The 22,103-nt window shown below is 41.9% G+C and overlaps 2 protein-coding genes across 2 annotated transcripts; one reads left to right on the top strand and one right to left on the bottom strand.

Moving 5' to 3' along the window:
- Positions 1-5,681: 5,681 nt before the first annotated feature.
- LOC311303339 (uncharacterized protein) lies at positions 5,682-12,510 on the bottom strand (the record flags this gene model as incomplete). Its single annotated transcript, XM_084429765.1, has 2 exons — positions 5,682-5,754; positions 6,247-12,510. One exon carries the CDS (start codon positions 12,508-12,510, stop codon positions 6,451-6,453), a length of 6,060 nt encoding a protein of 2,019 aa, XP_084285891.1. The 3' UTR covers positions 5,682-5,754; positions 6,247-6,450.
- Positions 12,511-19,099: 6,589 nt separating this feature from the next.
- LOC311304184 (uncharacterized protein) lies at positions 19,100-20,627 on the top strand. The gene is made up of 3 exons (XM_084431059.1): positions 19,100-19,369; positions 19,712-19,849; positions 20,097-20,627. The coding sequence occupies exons 1-3, from the start codon at positions 19,285-19,287 to the stop codon at positions 20,522-20,524; spliced, it is 651 nt and encodes a 216-aa protein (XP_084287185.1). The 5' UTR covers positions 19,100-19,284; the 3' UTR covers positions 20,525-20,627.
- Positions 20,628-22,103: the final 1,476 nt, after the last annotated feature.

Below are 22,103 nucleotides of genomic sequence, written 5' to 3' on the forward strand. Positions count from 1 at the left end.
GTTGTATAGTCCTATGCTGTGTAGGCTAGCAGGCTAAACTATATTTGGGATAGAAAGCTAACACTATTACGTCAAAGATAGAGACCGTGTTTACTTTGAACATGTAACAAAATGTAGTGAGACTATGCTGCTTTTAGTATACTATACATTCTTTGTGTGATATCTACAGTTTCTAGTCGAATGATTTTAACTTGTTACACACACACACACACACACACACACACACACACACTCGCTCACTCACTCGCGCGCACACACACACACACACACACACACTCGCTCACTTCGTGTGTTACATGTAATGTGTAGTGACATTACAAAACGCACTGTGTGAAGACGCAAAAAACTGCACATAAGCATACTCCCCTTCAGACTCTGTTCTTTAAGATTGGGTGCACCCAAAACCTTCTTTTCTGTCCTTTCCTTCTTTTCTGACAAGTGTCCATGTTTTCTCAGCTGTCGGCGCGAAAGTTTTGGAATGTTGAAGCTCTCTGAACGTCACAGACGTCGCAAATTCGCGTCGCGGCTGATGTGAATGGTTTTGACGCGAACTATTCGCACACGAACTATTCGCTTTTTCGTTTCGCTTTTTCGTTACGCATCCGGTGTGAAAGGGCCTTAATGATTGTACGGGTATCACAGGATTTCTGCGGATCCTTAAAAAGGATTAAATTAGTTTTTGTTTTGTTTTTAATTTAAGGTCATAAAAAGTCTTACAAAGTCTTATTTTTTACTAATGAGAGGTCTTAAATTTTACATGATACTTTGACTTAGACATATCTAAATAATGTGTTCTTTTCCATAATCCAACAAGCTTTTCAAAGAGACAGCCTTGGTTCGTGTTATGAATGACCTGCTTGTCTCAGCTTACTCTGGAGGCTCTACCTTCTTGGTCTTGTTAGATCTCAGTGCAGCTTTCGACACAGTGTGCCATTCTATCCTGCTAAATAGGCGGGAGAGCTGGCTTGGTATCACTGGTACTGTGCTTAACTGGTTCAAATCTTACCTCACTGATTGTTTCCAGTTTGTTGTCTTGGGAAACAACAAATCTGAAATTGGACAAGTCCGCCATGGTGTTCCTCAGGGATCTGTCCTGGGTCCCATATTGTTTAGTGTTTATATGCTTTCTTTGGGGAAAAAAATATAGGAAATATGGTTTGGGGTATCACTTTTATGCTGATGATACTCAAATTTACATCAGTTCCAAATCTGATCCTACTGTCACTGAGTGTGTGCAGGAAATAAAAACGTGGATGCACCATCATTTTTTAAAATTGAATTCTTCCAAGACAGATATTCTACTCATTGGCACACCTGCGGCTACTCACAAAGTATGACATTTTTATTTGATTATGGATGATAGTGTTTTATTTCCATCTTCTTATGCTCGTAACCTTGGTGTGATCTTGGTGTGATCGCTCACCTAACACTAGACTCACATATTAAGATTCACTAGTTCACACTTACAAATAAGTCAGATAGAATAAATGCGTATTTGGCGTGCTGTCCGAGGAGAGGGCTCCGGGCTCGGTATTCGGCCCGAACCCAGAGTACTCCCCCGTATTCCTGGCTGTGAAAGAACAAGCCAAGGGTGAGGAGTCGGGGGGGTGGAGGGATGCTGAAACTGTCAAGGAAGTTAGGTGAGTTGACAGAGTGAATATAAATATGCTTCCTCTCATGCTGATAGGGTAGACATGGTAATTGTTTGATGAGATGATTGATAGATTGGTTGATTGATTGATTATTTGAACGTGCTCCTCCCGAACTTTGTTTATAAAACATCATGTATTACAAAATCTGCATTCCATTATCTCAGTGTGCTTACATACACTTCACCACGTCAGCACATTACAGGCATGCTTTATAGCTTGCATTGGCTTCCTGTTCAGTCGTGTATTGCTTTTAAAACTCTTACACTAACGTACAAAGCTATGCACATAGCCCTTTCTTATATCTGTGACTTAGTCAGCCTGTACGCGCCTTCCCGTTCCCTTCGGTCTACTGATTCACTTACTCTTCAGCAGCCTCCCAGTAGATTAAAATCTATGGGGGAGAGAGCTTTATCTGTTGCTGCACCCAGGTTATGAAATGCACTTTCTCTTATTGTTAGAAATGGTCCCACATTAGCCAGTTTCAAGAAGTTGTTAAAAACTCATCTTTTTAAAATTGCTTATATAGACTGTCATGATTAGTATATTACTGTGTTGTACTGAAATGATTATTTTTGTATTACTCTTGTACTTTATTTTCTTTTACTGTCTGTAGCGCTTTGGATTTTAGAAAAGCGCATCAGAAATAAAATGTATTATTATTATTATTATTATTATTATCATCATCATATCTACTTATGTAAGGGATAATCCACGGCTAGCCATGCATTAAAGGATTTTAATGCACGACGTAGAGGCGAAGAACCACCCGACGCGAAGCGGAGGGTGGTTGCCTCTATGAAGTGCAATAAAATTCTTTAATGCATGGCTAGCCGTGGATTATCCCGCTTATACCTTGGTTATTTGCCAAGTTAAAAATAAGTTAAAGCTGTAACTGATGTTTACAGTGTAATTTTTTAACAGACGTGTAAAAATGACGGTTATTTCTTAAGTTAAGGCTCGTCAGTTCTTGCACTCCGTCCGCTTTAAATAAAGTAGAGCCATCGGATTGCTTTTATTTGAATGAATTCATTTATTTAAATTCATTATTAAAAGAGAGAGACAGAGAACTGAAGGAGAAGGAACAGAGAGAGAGAGAGAGATGCGTGCGCGAGTTACCTGTGTGCGTCGATCTCTTCTTTAAAGTCTAGCAGCTACAGTCCCCTCATTGCTTAAGCATATAGCTAACTTAATGATTCTTTAATGGATTTATTACAATTATTTATGAATGACAGGCAACACTGATACAAATTAAACGATATTCAAAAATCATCCATTTAGCCTACCTAAACGTTTTCATATGCGTCTCTCACTCTGCTTGCAAGTGTATCTGTGTTACTATGGTTACCAATGTAGCGGATTAATTTCGAACTGTAATCAAACTGACTGGAACTACCTGTGCATTAAACGGTTTTACTGCACACCTTCCAGCCAATCAGAATCGAGTATTTAAACAGCCCATGGTATAAATTGTGTTATCATTCTTGATTTTTTTATTATTCAGTTTTCCCACTTTGACTCAGGCAATGTTTGCTGTGCTGTAATGTGTTGAAAAATATTATTTAAAAAAATAAAATATTTTGAGCATTGCATTGTGAATGTTATTTACTCTATAAGGTATTTCTATATTGTTAGTAAATTAATAAATTGTTTATTCTTTGAACTTTTAAGTCCCAAATTGTATATAAAAAAAACTGTAAAACATGTGATCATGTGGATTCAAAACTGCTCATGAGACTTCATGGTGGCTGTTTTAAGGGCACTGCACGTTGGCATTTTTAAAGGGATAGTTCACCAAAAAATGAAAATTAGCCCATGATTTACTCACCCTGAAGCCATCCTAGGTGTATATGACATTCTTCTTTCAGACGAATACAATCAGAGTTATATAAAAAAATGTCCTGGCTCTTCCAAGCTTGAGACTGAATGGCTATTTGACTTTGGAAGTACATTATAGCACATCTATAGAGGGTTTTCACGACGCGTCATCAATCCGGAAGTCGGCCATTTTGGAGGCACTGAACGTAAACAGTGCCATTGAACTGAACGGACTCGCAAATTTGGCTGATTATTGCTTCTGAAAAATGGTCAAGGTTTGGTCTGTACTCATCGGTCGCACCGAGAAAAAACATTTATAGTTCTATAGACTGCCGAAAGTTAAAGAGAAGAGTGCAAAAAACTGATGAAAGATGGCGTTTGTGGTTGAGAGAGGCACAGCATCAGCCACATGTGTAAATGAAGCGTTAACTATGGCTAAAATTTTGACGTAAAATAGTTAACTATGGGTACATACACACTGTCAATCCCATTATCTTTGTATCCGATTGGAATATGATCTAAAATGATGTCCACACTGTATTGCAACTGTTCAGGTCCGATTTGTGTGTCCACGCAGCTCTTTGACAACACGGCAATGGTGTTGCGTTGATGGAGGGGTTTGCATTTGCAATATAAATGTTTTCTTATTTAAATTTTACAATATGGAGATGTGTAGCCGGCTGCGCTGGACTACTGCGTCTCGAGCTGCAGAACTGTAGGAGGCTGGTAGGTTACTGTATGCACAACTCTTTTTCCGCGCCGGTTTCAAAATACTTTTCAAAAATAATAATTTTCTGCTTGTCCGGCACTTTGCAACAACACAGCCTTGTTTCGGCAGCGACTTTCAGCATGTTCCCTATAACAACGTCTGATGTTTACATTTTACGTGGCGTGAGAAAGTCACATAAACCACGCGAAAGAGCGTTCAGACTGGTGGATTTCCTGATATGTGATTTGAATAGGATATTAAACCACATATGGATGTAGCTTGAAACGGATTTCATGTGCTTTTTTTTTGGACTGACAATCTGAACGTAGCCAATGTCAAAATAGAAGTAAGGACTAGTTGGAGAAGCTAGCTCGTTCAGATCTTTACCACATATTACCTTAAGTTTGTCAAAATGTTGAGCTCTTTCCTGCTTTAAGTCCTTCTCTATATGATTTCGCAGCTTCCATGTGTTGTTCCCGTGGTTTAGACATCAGAAATTAGTGTAACAATGTGTTCAGTAGTACATAAACAGTGCAATCCATGCTGTTGTTTACATCTGAGTACCTCCAATATGGCCGTGCATCCGGGTAACTGACCAAATCGTGACGTAGGTGAAAACCCTCTATTCATGGTTAAAGTGCTCAACACGGATCGTGGGGGTTAATAAAGGTCTTCTGAAGTGAAGCGTATTCGTGTAAGAAACACGAATCAGCCTCTCAGGAGCACAGCCCAGACTCGCTGCACCACAAGGAAGAGAGCACGCACTTCACCGGAGCACCCACCCTAATCCTTCACTGGGTTTTGTCACCTTGTAAATAAATCCACCCTCCTTCAATCCACTTTGTTTGAGCTATCCTTGTCGTGTGAATGTTTTTTTTTTTTTCTTTCAAAGGTTCAAATGGTCACTTATATCTTACCTCAATGCGATTTTGTAGGCTAGTGTATTCTTTTTATTATGTACACAAATGGACCATGGTGAACATACAGGTTTTCAACCCTGTTTGAATATAAAACTCAGTTTAATATAAAAAAGTCCAGTGCAAACGTTACTCCTGCTCGTCATCGGCAGCTGTCACAGTTGCCAGGCGACAAGAATAATTCCTCCGTAGGCTAGACCGGTCCGAGCGCTTCAGATGAGCCCTTTGATATGGGACGCAGCTGTAGTTAGCAACAATTTGTTAATATTGTGACAATAGGCCTACATTTTGTTACTTTAATTTTCGGAACTACATACTTCGTTAAGTATTCACGTACAAATGTGAAGTAACCTAAGATGTGAGAAGTACTTTTTTTTCCCTCACAGGACGGCAACACTACAAAATTATGTTCTTTTACAATATGATGCATTGTCTTACATTAAACTACACAAAAGTACACTCACCTAAAGGATTATTAGGAACACCTGTTGTTAAAGATGTATGTGCATAGATGTACTGGTTTGTAAACATCTAATCCTCAACCTCGATCAGAAGGTTTGTAAGCAAAGAAGTTCATGACAGCTCCAGTTCCCAAGCATTGATTTATTCCAATAAATCCACAAGTTGTTTGTAGGTTTATGAGTGTGATTGTGTGTGGTTTCTGAAATAAATGAATAACAATAAATAAATTAAATAAACGTATCAAATATTTAAATACAATGCTGGCAAATATATATTGCAGTAATAAAGAAACACTGAATTGGAAATTGCAGTATTAAATGAAATTAAACTAATAACCACTAGGCGGAGCTCTTGCTCCAGTAATAGAACAGAGTCACCAAATTTGGTGCTAAACAAGATCAAATGGGCCTACTCGTGATAAATCACTTAAACAATACCCTCAAACAGTAAATAGAATACTAAATGATAACATCACACAAATATTCCAGCGACCAATATCAGCATGGTTAATATATGCATCTGCAATAAACACAGAATGTGATCGTCTATTTGTCAATGTCTGTTAATCGAAACTCTATTCTTAGCACATGCATAAATATCACGACAAAACAACAATATAGCATTGAATAAACATACATATGTCTACTTATACACATACATGTTCATCTAAAGTATATTAATGGAAACTTACGTTGTCAAGAACGCACACACATCAAACAAACAATGATGTCTCGTTACAGCGGCAGATATAAACTTGTTCGTTCATGCCCCTGACTCCGCCCACATGTGATGTCACAGAATAATTAAAAATAAGAGTTCGACAGGGATTTTATACAGCCGCCCCCTAATTTGTGCAGCAAATTAGAAATCAAATAAAGGTCCCTGTTCTTTGAAGCTATGTGCCATGGGTATCAGTGGGCATCTCTGGTAGCACAATAAGTTTAGAAACAGGGCGACTGTAAATGCGGTTTCCAACAGTTACTTTCGCCACTCTTATTGTTCCATCGCTGCTGGGAACAACTTGGTTTACTCTGCCTACTGGCCAGAGGGATCTGGGCAATTGGGAATCCATAACCATAACTACTTGTCCCACTGTTAGATTTGGTGTAGGCTTCCGCCACTTCGCACGGGGTTGTAGACTTGGCAAGTAGTTCTGAATGAACTGCTTCCAGAACTGGTCAGCTATGACTTGGCTATGTCGCCATTTCCTCTTTCCAATCAATTCTCTTGTGCCATAAACCACTTGGGGGAGGGAGGCATCCCGCCGCCCCATGAGCAAGAGATTTGGAGTAACTGGGTCTGCGTCTGATATCTCAGATGATACATAACCAAGTGGTTTAGAATTTAGTATTCCCTCCACTTCAACAAGAACAGTAGACAGTACTTCGTCAGATACAATTTGGTCTTTAAGTACTACTTGAAGACAGGATTTTACGGAGCGAATTTCACGCTCCCAGGCTCCACCAAAATGAGGTGCATGTGGAGGATTAAACTGAAATGAAATACTCTGTTCACTTAGTTTCTCTTTGATTGCTGGCTCAAGTGCAGAGAAACTTTCTTGAAGTTCTCGATTCCCACCTCTGAAATTTGTGCCCTGGTCTGATATTAATTCGAAGGGTTTGCCTCGTCGTGCAGTGAAACGACGTAAAGCCATGAGAAAGGAGTCAGTGTCCATATTATGCAGAAGGTCTAAGTGGATACACCTTGTAGTGAGACACTTGAGAATTATTCCCCAGCGTTTTTCATGTCTCCTGCCTATCTTTACTGTAAATGGTCCGAAGCAATCAACTCCAGTTGACCAGAAAGGAGGCTGGTATAAGCGAAGGCGAGCAGCAGGGAGATCAGCCATTTTGGGGTTAACCGGATGACTGCGCCATTTCCTGCAGTCTATGCATTGATGTTGATATTTCTTTATAGCTTGTCGGCCTCGGATAATCCAATATGTTCTTCGTATCTCTGCGAAGACACGTTCAGGACCAGGATGAAGCAGTCGGTTGTCGTAGTCTTGTATTATGAGTTTAGTGATAGGGTGATCAGGTGCCAGTACAAGAGGATGTAAAGTATCAATCTCAAGTTTCTCAGCTTTGCGAAGACGACCTCCTACCCGAATTAATCCCATGGTTTGATCATATTCAGGTGACAAATTACTTAACCTACTGTTGGCACGTATGACCTTAGCATTCTGAAGTGCATGGACTTCATCAGGGAAACTATCCCGCTGGGCTTGTCTCAGAAGAAGCAGTTCAGTGTCAACACGCTGTGAAGCTGACATTGGGGGTGAGGCTGTCCCGTGTTCAGACTGGTAGGTAGCTTGGACTAAGTCTGCCCATGTTGTGTGCTGCTTTGGATCTGGTAGCGAGGACTGAAGTATGGCAACATGAGCACAGAAAAATGATTTTCTTAACTCATTCTCATCAGTTGACTGTAAGGTAGGTTGTGTTGGCCAGTTTTCTGTTGACTCTTGTAGGAACTGAGGGCCTTGATTCCACTGACATGCATGAGAGAGATCATAAAGAGATTTCCCTCTTGTAATATCATCAGCAGGGTTTAGTTTGGAGTTCACATATCTCCAGTTCTCTGAACTGGTCAACTCCTGTATTTCGGCAATCCGTGTGCCAACAAACACTTTGAAATGACAGGATTCAGATTTGATCCAAGTGAGAACTGTGGTTGAGTCTGTCCAGAAAACAGTGTTATGAATGGGTAGAGTAATTTCAGTTAAGAGGAGTTTAGCCAGTTGGGCTCCGGTAAGGGCACCACACAGTTCCAGTCTGGGCATCGATAGTTGCTTTTTTGGTGCAACACGGGATCTGGCCATAACAAATGAGGTATGAATTCCTCCATCCTTGTCCTGTAGACGCAGATATGCTACTGAACCGTAAGCCCGTTCAGAGGCATCACAGAACACGTGCAATTCGATCTTGTCATCGTCAGGTTCTGGACAAACTGGAAAATAGCACCTTGGCATGCCTACCATAGGAAGATACTGCAGCTCATCGGTCCACTCTTGCCATTTGTTGAGCATCTCATCTTCAATGCAGTCATCCCAGCCTCTTTTGTTTATCCATAGAGCTTGAATAAGTATTTTTGCCCGGGTGGTATAAGGCAAAATATACCCAAGAGGGTCATATTGAGAAGCCAGCACTCTATAAATATTGCGCATGGTAGGCTCCTCTGTTGATAGTGGCCTGTTTCGATAGCCAAGCTTGTCAGAGGGACAGTGCCAAGAGAGCCCGAGTGTCGATTCTTGTGGGTCTGTTTTGTTCACGGTCAGCCATAACTCACAGCTTTCCGATCGCGCCTCAGTTGGTAGATGAGCAATTACCTCTGGGTAGTTACTGGCCCATTGTCTTATTTCAAACCCCCCAGCTGATAGCACAGCTCTCATTTTGTCTATCAGCTGTTTGGCTTCATAGACTGTGGGAAGGGACTGCAAACAGTTATCCACATAGAAGGATTTCAATACTGAGTCTGCCACCTCTTCATTGCCGTTGCGATGGTCCAAGGCATGGCGCTGGAGGGCATAGATGGCACAACATGGACTACTTGTGGTTCCGAATGGCAGAACACGCCACTCATAGATGTCAGGACTCCTATCCCTTTCCAGATCTCTCCACAAGAAGCGCACCAATGGCTGATCCTCTGGAAGTAGGCGCACTTGGTGAAACATTGAACGAATGTCACCACTGATGGCCACAGGATATTGTCGGAATCTGAGAAGAACTCCCAGTAAAGATGGACCCAACGTAGGTCCTGGAAGTAACTGATCATTCAGAGAAGCTTGGTGGAACTGATAAGAACAGTTAAACACAACCCTAGCTTTGTTATTGTGATGCACGAGGTGGTGAGGAATAAACCAAGACTCTTTTGTACCTTTAGCCTCTTCAGGAGTGAGTTTTATTGCATATCCTGCTTGCTCCAGTTTGTGGATTTCCTTATTGTAGACATCTGCTAGCTCAGAATTTTGATTCAAACGACGCTCAGTGGCCCTTAAAAGAGCCATGACTGATTCTGGACCTGCATGCAAGACCTTTGCGCTACCTCTGCGAAGAAGAGGAGTTGCATAGCGAGAGACTCCATCCACTTCAACTCTCTTCGTTTTCATTTCCAGCATCTGAAGAGCATCTCTGTCTTGCTTAGATCGTGTAATGTCTTTCATAGACTGAAAAGGAAGTATGTCTAATTGCCATAACTTTTCAACATGATGAGACAGATCTTGTGTAGGAGCATGGAACAGCGAGATGTTCAAACAGGTAGTCTCCAATGGCTGATCTAGGAATGTAGTTGGACCCTGGATGGCCCAGCCCAAACGTGTACTAACTGCCACAGGACTGCCTAATGGGCCCATAAGTACTGGATCTATCGGTGTGATGAGTTGTGGGTAATCGGAACCGATAAGAAGCATGGGCTGTACCTCTTTGAAAGGTAAAATAGGAACATCTCTCAGATGTACAAACTTGTGCTTTAGAATCTCTACAGGGCAGGATTGCTTGGCAATGTTTAACTCTTGTGCTGTAAAAGCAGTGTGTATCTTGTGACGAATGCTCGGATTCACAGAGGCAGACACTTCAAATGAGACTGATGCACCCTGGATCTCTACTACCTCTTGTCTAATTGTTCTGAGGGCAAGTGATTCATCTGCCTTATCCAGATCAAGGTAATGCACTGCTGTGGGAAGAATTATGGTCCTTTCAGACCCATCATCTAGAATGGCATACGTGTCCAATATTCTCCCTTTGCTATGGAGTCTGACCTGGACCACTTTCAACATGACACGGCCAGAATGAGTAACCTGATCAAGGTAAACTGTGCTAGGTACTGTGTTCACAGTAAGGACGCTCTTATTGAAGTTGGATGCAATTTCATGGAGAACTGACAAATGTTGTTCACCGCAATTGGAGCATGGCTTTTTCAGGGTGCAGTTTGAAGGCTCATGTCCTCTACCACACCTCCAGCATCTGTTGTTGTCCTTTATCCATGTTGTTATTTGTGCAACATTTAATTTGCCAAATTCAGGACAAGAATTGAGGTAATGCTGTTGACATTTGCAGAAGGGGCAGTACGGCTTAAAACTTTCACGTTTCTTGACCTTTGTCTGGAAAGATGATGTTGAGGAGGCAGAAGGCTTCTCTTTCGTATGTTCCATGCCATAGTAGATTGTGGATTGTACCTTTGGTGGCCTTGGTGGTTTTTGTTCTCTATTCTCAAAGCGAGGTCTATCTGCACTGTAGATCTCTGCGGCTCTCCTCGATATCTGAAGCGCTTGTGATTTTTTCTCTAGCCATTCTGCAAACTCAGGAAGAGTGTAGGTTCTATCAGTGCCATTCTGGAGAATGCCCTTGGCTATACAGTATTCAACGAAACTATCTCTATGAGAGGATGTGAGCTTGGTGAGCAATCTATCGACATGGGAACCACACATAAGTTCAGTCTTGGAAGGCCCCTCCAATGTATTGAGGAGACCAACCAAAGTGCTAACTGATAAAGCAAAGTCCTCAAAACCTTGAGCATCCCCTGGTTTCAATGGAGGTGTGTGGAGAATGTTGCCAATTTCTCCCTGTACCAGTTGTCGGGGCTGCCCATAGCGATGTTGCAAAGCTTGCATGGCTCGAGTATAAGGCATAGGATCATACATGTATCTCTTTGCTATTTGGAAGGCAGCTGGAAATCTGAGATGGTCAAGTAAAACTTGAAATTTATAATCCTCTGTCAAATGAATATGTGGGCCAAGAATGCCATCAAGTCCCTTTTTTAACAGAGCAAAGTCGCTCTCCTTCCCAGTTGTGAAATTAATGAGTTTAGGCTTAGGTATTCCATAAGAGGATGCGATAGCCATATCCAACATGCTTGGAACTTGAACTGCTGGCTGTACAGTGGAAGAGAATGCTGCAGAATATGGCTGTTGCTGAAGTATTGCTTCTGGGGGTCTGGTAGGCTGATAGCCCTGTGTGTATGGATCTGAGTAATTCACAGATTGCAGTGGGGGAGGTTCTGAGTACTGAAACATCGGAGGCTGTGCATGAGCAAATGTTGGTAATGACTGTGTGATCTGTGGTCGTACATAATTGGGATGTACAGTATTACTCTGCACAGAGGTCATAGGAAGTGCATAAACAGGTGGTACAGTTCGGTACACCGTAGACGTAGACGTCATTGGGGGTATGCATCGTTGTCCGAAGGACTGGACTTGTGACTGAAATCTCTGCTGAAGATCTCCAGGTTGTTGATGAATATATGGCTGATGTATCATACCTGCTGGAGCAGACGTGGGCCTTGGCTCATGTTGTGCTACATGACGCTCTGTAACAGGGACAGATGCTGGACGAGACAAGGGCTGTTGAGCCTGAGGTAATAACTCTGGTGGCAGGTGGACTGGAGATTGACTTTGTGGCTGAGGTAAACCTGTGGTTGAGTGTGCAGGTGTCATTTGAGAAGAGTACCTTGATATTCCAAGATTATCAGGGCTTTGTGTACCTGGTCTTGTGTCTGCATAGAGAAAAGGCAAGCTGGCACTACGTTGCTGGATGGATTGCTGCTGACTGCCTGAGTGAAGGACTGACCTTTGATGTCCAGCACCTGTGGCATGAGAGTTTAATACATCTTGATGCATGCGTGGTGAACCTTTGCCTTGCTCTAAAGACATTTGTAATGTGGTTTGTAGTTCTTTGAGTTGTTCTTGAACATTCCAAACACACTCCTCAACTCTACGTAACCTTGTAGTCTCAGTGTACTGCTCAGTCCAAAGTCTATCAGGAGTTGAAGTTCGATAGTCCACATCTGGAGCAGAAAAAGTCTCACTAATATGCATATGGCGTGAATCCTCTTGCAAGGGGGGTGAAACAAGCTGCCGTGGTTGGGAAGTAAGCACAAAGTCCTCCAGATGTCCAGGAATTCGTCGGATCCTGCTAGGACGGAGACTCTGATGTTCTTCAATATAATCCCGAGATGCTGCCATGAGGATAAGATGTTACATCCGGCTCGAAGGACCACTTTGTTAAAGATGTATGTGCATAAATGTACTGGTTTGTAAACATCTAATCCTCAACCTCGATCAGAAGGTTTGTAAGCAAAGAAGTTCATGACAGCTCCAGTTCCCAAGCATTGATTTATTCCAATAAATCCACAAGTTGTTTGTAGGTTTATGAGTGTGATTGTGTGTGGTTTCTGAAATAAATGAATAACAATAAATAAATTAAATAAACGTATCAAATATTTAAATACAATGCTGGCAAATATATATTGCAGTAATAAAGAAACACTGAATTGGAAATTGCAGTATTAAATGAAATTAAACTAATAACCACTAGGCGGAGCTCTTGCTCCAGTAATAGAACAGAGTCACCAAATTTGGTGCTAAACAAGATCAAATGGGCCTACTCGTGATAAATCACTTAAACAATACCCTCAAACAGTAAATAGAATACTAAATGATAACATCACACAAATATTCCAGCGACCAATATCAGCATGGTTAATATATGCATCTGCAATAAACACAGAATGTGATCGTCTATTTGTCAATGTCTGTTAATCGAAACTCTATTCTTAGCACATGCATAAATATCACGACAAAACAACAATATAGCATTGGATAAACATACATATGTCTACTTATACACATACATGTTCATCTAAAGTATATTAATGGAAACTTACGTTGTCAAGAACGCACACACATCAAACAAACAATGATGTCTCGTTACAGCGGCATATATAAACTTGTTCGTTCATGCCCCTGACTCCGCCCACATGTGATGTCACAGAATAATTACAAATAAGAGTTCGACAGGGATTTTATACACCTGTTCAATTTCTCATTAATGCAATTATCTAATCAACCAATCACATGGCAGTTGCTTCAATGCATTTAGGGGTGTGGTCCTGGTCAAGACAATCTCCTGAACTCCAAACTGAATGTCAGAATGGGAAAGAAAGGTGATTTAAGCAATTTTGAGCGTGGCATGGTTGTTGGTGCCAGACGGGCCGGTCTGAGTATTTCACAATCTGCTCAGTTACTGGGATTTTCACGCACAACCATTTCTAGGGTTTACAAAGAATGGTGTAAAAAGGGAAAAACATCCAGTATGCGGCAGTCCTGTGGGCGAAAATGCCTTGTTGATGCTAGAGGTCAGAGGAGAATGGGCCGACTGATTCAAGCTGATAGAAGAGCAACTTTGACTGAAATAACCACTCGTTACAACCGAGGTATGCAGCAAAGCATTTGTGAAGCCACAACACGCACAACCTTGAGGCGGATGGGCTACAACAGCAGAAGACCCCACCGGGTACCACTCATCTCCACTACAAATAGGAAAAAGAGGCTACAATTTGCACGCCCTTACAGAACAAAAATATATGAAAATATACTGCAAAACATAATGCAATATATTACATAATACATTTCCATAAATGGGAAACTAGTGCTTATATTTTTTTCAATATACTGCAATATGCATTGACCATTAATGGCTATATACTGTATATAGTTTAAATGTAACAATCTTAAAAATATTCAGAAGTAAAATGCAACATATGCAGTAATGCAGTAATAGAGAAATATACTCTTTCTGAAAAAAATCTCAGTGACATGGCAGCTGTCGATTGAGTCAGCCCTGCAAACCTGTTGGTTGACAACTTAGTAGATAGTGGAAATATCCACTCGAACACTCTGGAGACCATCCCAGATGATGTCCCACCAGCAGAGAGGCCTTACCCGGGTCTCTATTGTGGCAGCCCATCCCGGTCCAGCAGTACCACCAGGGTCTCCCTGCTCAGCTCAGTACAAGTCTACATCATTTTTTCTTATTTTATGTAATGTAAATTTAAATGTTTATGTTGATTTTGATATGTTTAATGTATGTTGTAAATAGTTGGAAAATGTACTTTTATGTAGCCTATAGAACAAATGATTTTCAGAAGAATTTGTTTAATGTAGAAAATATGAAATTATGTCCAGAACAATTCATTCTCTTTTATTTACACATTTAAAGTTGCATAAAAATAAATAATGTACAGGATTTTCTTTCCTTTTAAAAAATAAGTGAAAAAAGTGAATCAAGAATATATAGAAAAAAATATATATTTTTCAATCATTCTCTCAAGAAGAGAAAACAGCCTGTCCATCCTCTCCCTACTCTCCTGTGCTCTCCTCGCCTCTGCCACCCTCTGTAGTTGCATGTCTTCTCTGATCAAGTCCAAAAACGTATCCTCTCTGTCTCGCCGCCTTCGTGCTGCTGCTGGTGCTCCTGGTGCTGGTACTGCTGCTGCTGCTGCTGCTGCTGCTGCTGCTGCTCCTGGTGCTGGTGCTGGTACTGCTGCTGCTGCTGCTGCTGGTGCTGGTGCTCCTGGTGCTGGTACTGCTGCTGCTGGTGCTCCTGGTGCTGGTGCTGGTGCTGGTGCTGGTACTGGTACTGCTGCTGCTGCTGCTGCTGCTGCTGGTGCTCCTGGTGCTGGTGCTGGTACTGGTACTGCTGGTGCTGGTGCTCCTGGTGCTGGTGCTGGTGCTGGTCCTCCTGGTGCTGGTGCTGGTGTTAAGTACAAGGAAAGATTCCGACGAGAATTTGTAGAGCTAAATAAGCTGCAACGACAATTGTTAGGGACATGCAATATAGCCATAACATACTCCGGACCGATGAACTTGTCGTTAGTCAATGTTCATCCACTTCTAATGGGTAGAGTAATTGTACAGTAAGTCTCCTTACGAGTACTTGTACAGTAAGTCTCCTCTCCACCAGTAAGCTGGTGTGTGGTGGGCGTTCTGGCGCAATATGGCTGCCGTCGCATCATCCAAGTGGATGCTGCACATTGGTGGTGGTTGAGGAGATTCCCCCTTTCATGTAAAGCGCTTTGAGTACCTAGAAAAGCGCTATATAAATGTAATGAATTATTAATTATTATTACAGGTCTCCTAAACACAAATCCAGACGGCAATCGGACAGCACATGATCTGATTTTACCGTCTCTTCCCATGAAAGTCTCGTCAATCTGTCCCATCTTCCACATATGCTTGAGTTGTTTATAATCATGAATCAATACAACATCTCCAATTTTAAATGTAGATTGTTTAAATGTGTTACTCACATGGTGTGCAGAATGAATATAAATAATAGAACGCACCATAAGAACTGGCAAAATTGTGACACCTTATAAACAAGTAACATGATCTTAGAGATAATTCTATCGAAACAGCAACTATTTTTAAAACGGAGTAATTGACTCCAGCATTCAGTACTTTGAAGACGTGCCAATGCTTTGTTATCAATTCCAAAGTAAAGAGTTGCAGTAGTGCGTACAAAGCTCTCGCTCGCACAATCTGCAGGGGCGATCTCAAGGATGCTTACTTTAATATAAGCATCTATTCAGCGCACTGTGAAGTATATCAGTTTTTCCTTTCAGAGCGAAGTGTACACATTTTTTTACTCTTTGTAGTTTGCAGCCGAGTGTAAAGCGGCTGGGATGAGAATCAGCACCTCCAAATCCGAGGCCATGGTTCTCAGTCGGAAAAGGGTGGTTCAGGTTGGTGGAGAGTTCCTGCCTCAAGTGGAGGAGTTCAAGTATCTTGGGCTCTTGTTCACGAGTGAGGGAAGGATGGAACGGGAGTTTGACAGACGGATCGGTGCAGCTTCTGCAGTAATGCGGTCGCTGTACCGGTCTGTCGTGGTGAAGAAAGAGCTGAGCCGCAAGGCGAAGCTCTCGATTTACCAGTCAATCTACGTTCCTACTCTCACCTATGGTCATGAGCTGTGGGTCATGACCGAAAGGACAAGATCCCGGATACAGGCGGCCGAAATGAGCTTTCTCCGCAGGGTGACTGGGCGATCCCTTAGAGATAGGGTGAGAAGCTCGGTCACTCGGGAGGAGCTCAGAGTAGAGCCGCTGCTCCTCCACATCGAGAGGGGCCAGCTGAGGTGGCTCGGGCATCTTTTCCGGATGCCTCCTGGACGCCTTCCCAGGAAGGTGTTCCGGGCATGTCCCACCGGGAGGAGACCCCGGGGAAGATCTAGGACACGCTGGAGGGACTATGTCTCCCGGCTGGCCTGGGAACGCCTCGGTGTCTCCCCGGAAGAGCTGGAGGAAGTGTCTAGGGAGAGGGAAGTCTGGGCATCCCTGCTTAGACTGCTGCCCCCGCGACCCGGCCCCGGATAAGTGGAAGAAGATGGATGGATGGATGGATGGAAATGAAACATTTGTACCAGTCGCACTGTGACATTTCAAATGATACCAAACATGAAAAATACTTGGTGATAATCATTCACATTAAACCATATATTCTTGGGTGAGTTTTTGGTGATCTTCGCATGGGGGAGAAGGAGAGGGGGGATGAGGGAAAGAGATGTAGATTAGGATGACTCTGAGGTGAGACTTTCGTCTCAATAGTGCACGAGGGGGAGTTCAAATGTTAATTTCCAAAGAGGTCCTTTGTCCTCTCAGGGTCTGGTCACTCTTCATCCAGACTGTCCGGCATCTCCTAATTTCTCAATTCTTACAGTTTTATACTTGTGCTTATGCGATATCATGATTTTTGATCGTGGATGATTTAATGTCTCCACGATCTGCTTTTGAAGAAATATGGTAGTATCGTGCTACAGCGCACATTCTATCAGCTACAGTTCTGGCGCCTTAGTCCCAATACTGTAAAACTCAACGTACATTCACATCACATGTTAATGCAGTGGTAGAGTTACACTCACAGGACACTGCACTTATTCACAATCCCAAAAGATCATTATTTGCTTGGGCTTTAAAGCTTTTCCGGGTAAACATTTCAGTGGCGTTCTGTTCTGACATGATTCTCTTATTCTGAGTGCGTACACCCGAAGCGCGCGCGCACTGTCAGCGCCAAACTTTTAAAGGGGGGGTGAAATGCTATTTCATGCATACTGAGTTTTTTACACTGTTAAAGAGTTGGATTCCCATGCTAAGCATGGACAAAGTTTCAAAAATTAAGTTCGTTTGATGGAGTATTTCTGTGCCAAAAATACTCCTTCCGGTTTGTCACAAGTTTCGGAAAGTTTTTTTCGAGTATGGGCATGTGTGACTTCAGATGGGGCCAGACCAGAGCGAGAGAGCGAAAGCAGTAACGTTACACCCATCAAAGTGCTGTGCTCGGCTTTAGGGAAGTTGCCAGGGCAAGACAACCCTGCACAGATTTCCCAAAGAACCCAGCGTTAAGGGACCAGTGGATGGAGTTTGTTTTTCCAGGGCATCAATGGAGTTGTGCAAGTGTTCTTGTTTGTTCCCTTGCATTTCGATGATGATTGTTTTATAAACAAGGCCCAGTTCGACGCCGGATTTGCAGATCGTCTAATGCTTAAGGATGGAGCAGTCCCAACGATAAAGGTTCACGGTCGTGCGTTGGCGGTGAGTAAAACTGCTTCAAATGTCTATGTGTTGTTAGCTATCGGCGCGTAAGCACAGCAAGTAAACACGGCGCTCGTGAATCTTCCGCCCACACGGCACGCCTCCAGCCGCTCGTTTTTTTCCGGAAAGACTCGGTACAGCCTATCTTTCTTTTATAAATATAATAAAACTAAAGACTTTTTGGAGATATGAAGTATGCAATACTACTCTATAGGTACTCAAGATTAACATGAGATTGACTGAAACTGAGTGTTTCACCCACCCTTTAAAAAAAGCGGCAAAGACTTTATCTTTCGCGGCTGATTGTGCTAATACTCCCAAATACACACAAAACAGGACGAAAACAGTTGAGAGAAAATCTCAAAGTGACAGCACCTAGTAAACATGCTGTCGCTTGTCCTTAAAGGGCTAGATCACCCCAAAATAATTTGTCATGATTTACTCACTCTCATGTTGTTCCAAGCCTGTATTAATTTACTTCTTGTGCTTAACTCAAAAGAAGATATTTTGAAGAATGTGGGTATTAACAGTTGCTGGTCCCCAATGACTTCCATAGTACGAAGAAAAAATAAATAATTATAAGTCATTGAGTACCAGCAACTGTTGGCCGCATTCTTCAAAAACTTTTATGTTCAACATAAATATCAGGTTTAAAACAACTTGAGAGTGAGTAAATGATGACAGAATTTTCATTTTTAGCTGAACTATCCCTATGTTAATGAAACAACAAAAGATAAAATCACTCACTACTCTTGACTGAAGAACTTTAATACAGTAGCTTTAAAGATATTTTACAATTCCCTAACCTCAATAGAGGACAATTGTAAAGCTGTTAAGACATACAGGCTGTTGAAAAAGATAACTTATGTTCTATTTGTATGATTTTGATTTAAAAAAAAAGTATTTCATTGTTTTATAGATTAAAGTGTTTTTATGGCTCTGTATTCCCCTATTGTTAACTCAATAAAAAATGTTTCAGTCTAAATTCTATCTGGTCATCATTAATATATATATATACCATGTGACCATTTTGTCATTGATAGTGTTCCCATAGAAACAGTCAATCTTCTAATTATGTCATATGGCGTGACCGCAGTGCTCCACTCCTCCAAACCTAATCAAACACACCTGAACAAGCTAATCAAGGTCTTCAAGATTAGGCTACTAGAAAGCTACACGCAGGTGAGTTTCATCAGGGTTGGAGTTACCCAGACTTCCTTGGTTCTATAAATCTTTGGATAGCAATTTATGTTAAGGGATTCAGCAGCACATGTTTTCGGTGTAGTTTTGTGTGTCTCACTGTCCCTACTGACTGACTAATTCAGCGTGTTTTCCAGTGGAGTTGATTGTGAGATCACAAGTTGAGAGGATGACAGCTCAAGGATACTGCTCGTTGAGTGTTGTTTTATTGTGTCTGTCTGCATGTTTGAGCATAAACCACGCTGGAGTCATAGGTGAGAAGATCTTTTAGCTTCATTACACTGCCTGAAGAAATGCATAAATAAATGCCTTACAAAATATGATGTTCAGTACAATTAGTTGTAATATTAAACTTATGAACAACATATTGATGGATGTCTTCTTTCTGCATTGTGCTTCTATAACACACCTTACCAGTAGTGGGGTTGGTTGTAATGGCACTCTTTGTCTTTGAAACTAATTGTCAGTTTAGTTATAAATAGTATTTCTACTTGACTTGAAGCAGATAAATGTAGAAAGACTGAACTAGTATTTTCTTGTAAAACCTACTCTGATCTTTGACCACTTTCTTCATTTGTCATGTGTCTGTATCACAGAAAAGCCAGGACAGTGTCCAAGCACAAAATCTGGAGGACGAAATTGTGTTCCGTTGTGTTCCTATGATAGTGACTGTCCGAAACATGAGAAATGCTGCAGCAATGGATGTGGACGTCAGTGTATGGCTCCATTTACAGGTATGTGTTCTATTAGTGTTTGAGTCAGCCTTCTCGTTATTTCAGTTGGATTTATTTTATCGTTCACCGTGTCAAACGTATAGAGCTGATAGCACATTTTCCAGCACAGGATTGCTTTACAAATTTAATAGATGAATGACTTAAAATACAATTCTTTCTGTTCATGCTTTGCGTGTTTTGTGCTGTACATCTAAGACTGAATGTTGCAAAATGGACTGACTAACGCTGACTATCTGAATCCATGCAGTGAAGCCTGCAGCTGAACCAGCAAAGTTTGCAGTATGTGCTGAAAACTGCCAAAAAACTCACCCTGATGGCCAATGTCCTGGCCCTAAGGGGGGTTATCCAGAGCCTGTAGTGAAGCCTGCGGCCGAACCAGCAAAGCCTCCAGTGAAGCCTGCAGTATGTGCTGAAAACTGCCAAAAAACTCACCCTGATGGCCAATGTCCTGGCCCTAAGGGGGGTCCTTCAGAGCCTGTAGTGAAGCCTGCAGTATGTGCTCAAAACTGCCAAAAATCTCACCCTGATGGCCAATGTCCTGGCCCTAAGGGGGGTCCTCCAGAGCCTGTAGTGAAGCCTGTGGCCGAACCAGTGAAGCCTGCAGTATGTGCTGAAAACTGCCAAAAATCTCACCCTGATGGCCAATGTCCTGGCCCTAAGGGGGGATCCTCCTAGCCATAAAGAATGTGGCCATGCATGCAGTTAACGGAGTTGATTTTACCGTTGATGTATGGGATGTTTTTCCTGTTTAACAAATAAATCTCATACTTTAAGTCTCTTTATTTGATTAATTTGCCTGAAGAGTTTCATTTTTATATTGCAGCAGCTGTTGCCCAAAGTGGTTCACAATAACTAAACAAATAATAGTACAGAGAAACAACAAAAAAACATAGACAAGGTAATGATCAAACACCCATCATGAAGATGTCCAGGAAGTCTTAAAAGATGTGCTTTTAACATGGCCTTAAATTTCAGTAGTGACTTTACAGAAAGTGGGAGTTCATTCCAAAGTTTGGTTCTGACATGAGAACTCTGTTGCCATTATCTCAAGATGGATTATAAAATGCCAGCATCCTAGAAAGATAACTGGCAAAATTGTGTGACACCTTATAAACAAGTAACATGATCTTCTATCAAAACGGCCACTATTTTAAAAACGAAGTAATTGACTAAATTTTTTTTTGGCTGACTTGAGCATTCTCGCCAGCGTTCTGTATTTTGAAGACGTGCCAGTGCTGTTGTTGTCAATTCCAAAGTAAAGAGTTGCATTAGTGCGTACAAAGCTCTCGCTCGCACAATCTGCAGGGGTGATCTCAAGGATGCTTATTTTCATATAAGCATCTGTCCTGCACACAGGAAATATATCAGTTTTTCCTTTCAGAGCAAAGTGTACAATTTTTTTTTTTATTCTTCCATTCAGGCTCAGCCTAACTCTGCACGGGTTCAGCAGGTGCGGAGAGGCAGCGTTATCAGTGCTGAGACAAAATGAGCTCAGAATATCTGCTTATCTGGACGATTTTCTGGTATGTGCTCACTCACGGGAGTGTGCGGAATGGGACACAGAGATGCTCACGTCTCATCTCATGAATCTGGGATCCAGAATCAACTTTGGGGATGTGCGGCAGGGCTGCCGTAGATCTCTTCGCCTTGCAGGCAAACGCAAAGTGTCCGCTGTATGTTTCCCTTTCAGGGATGAAAATGTGCCTTTGGGTGTGGATGCACTGGAACATTTGTGGCCAAACGTGTTGCTATGCATTCCCACCGCTGAGTCTAATTTCTCCCACCCTGGACAGAGTAAGAGAAAACGAATGATCTATCCGTCTGATAGCCCCTCGTTGGCCGGTGTTGGAAACTTTATTCCTTCATCGAAGCAAGACCAGGAGACGTTGGGATCGCGTTCAAACAGAAGTTATTCTTTATTGAGAACTTCACGTTGCGTTGCTGCAGTTCTTCCAACAGTCTAATCTAAAGTAAGTGTACATGGTATCTTATAGGCATTTTAGGAGGAGGGACTTCTGGAGGTGGAGACAAATTCAAACAAAGCATGCAAATGAAGTATACAGGTTAAGGAACCCCCCTAGACTCCAGCGTGTTACCAGTCTCAATCCAATCAGCATAACTATTCAAACGCATATATGCTAATCCAATCAGCCCAACCATTCAACGTCTGGAGCTGGGACTTTGGCTCCAAGAGCCATCAAAGACAAAAGGTTAGAGTCTTTGGGTGCTTCTCAATATCCCTCCTCGTCTCCTC

This window comes from Rutilus rutilus (genome assembly GCF_951802725.1).
Source record: "Rutilus rutilus genome assembly, chromosome: 14".
In the NCBI taxonomy this organism is placed as follows: domain Eukaryota; kingdom Metazoa; phylum Chordata; class Actinopteri; order Cypriniformes; family Leuciscidae; genus Rutilus; species Rutilus rutilus.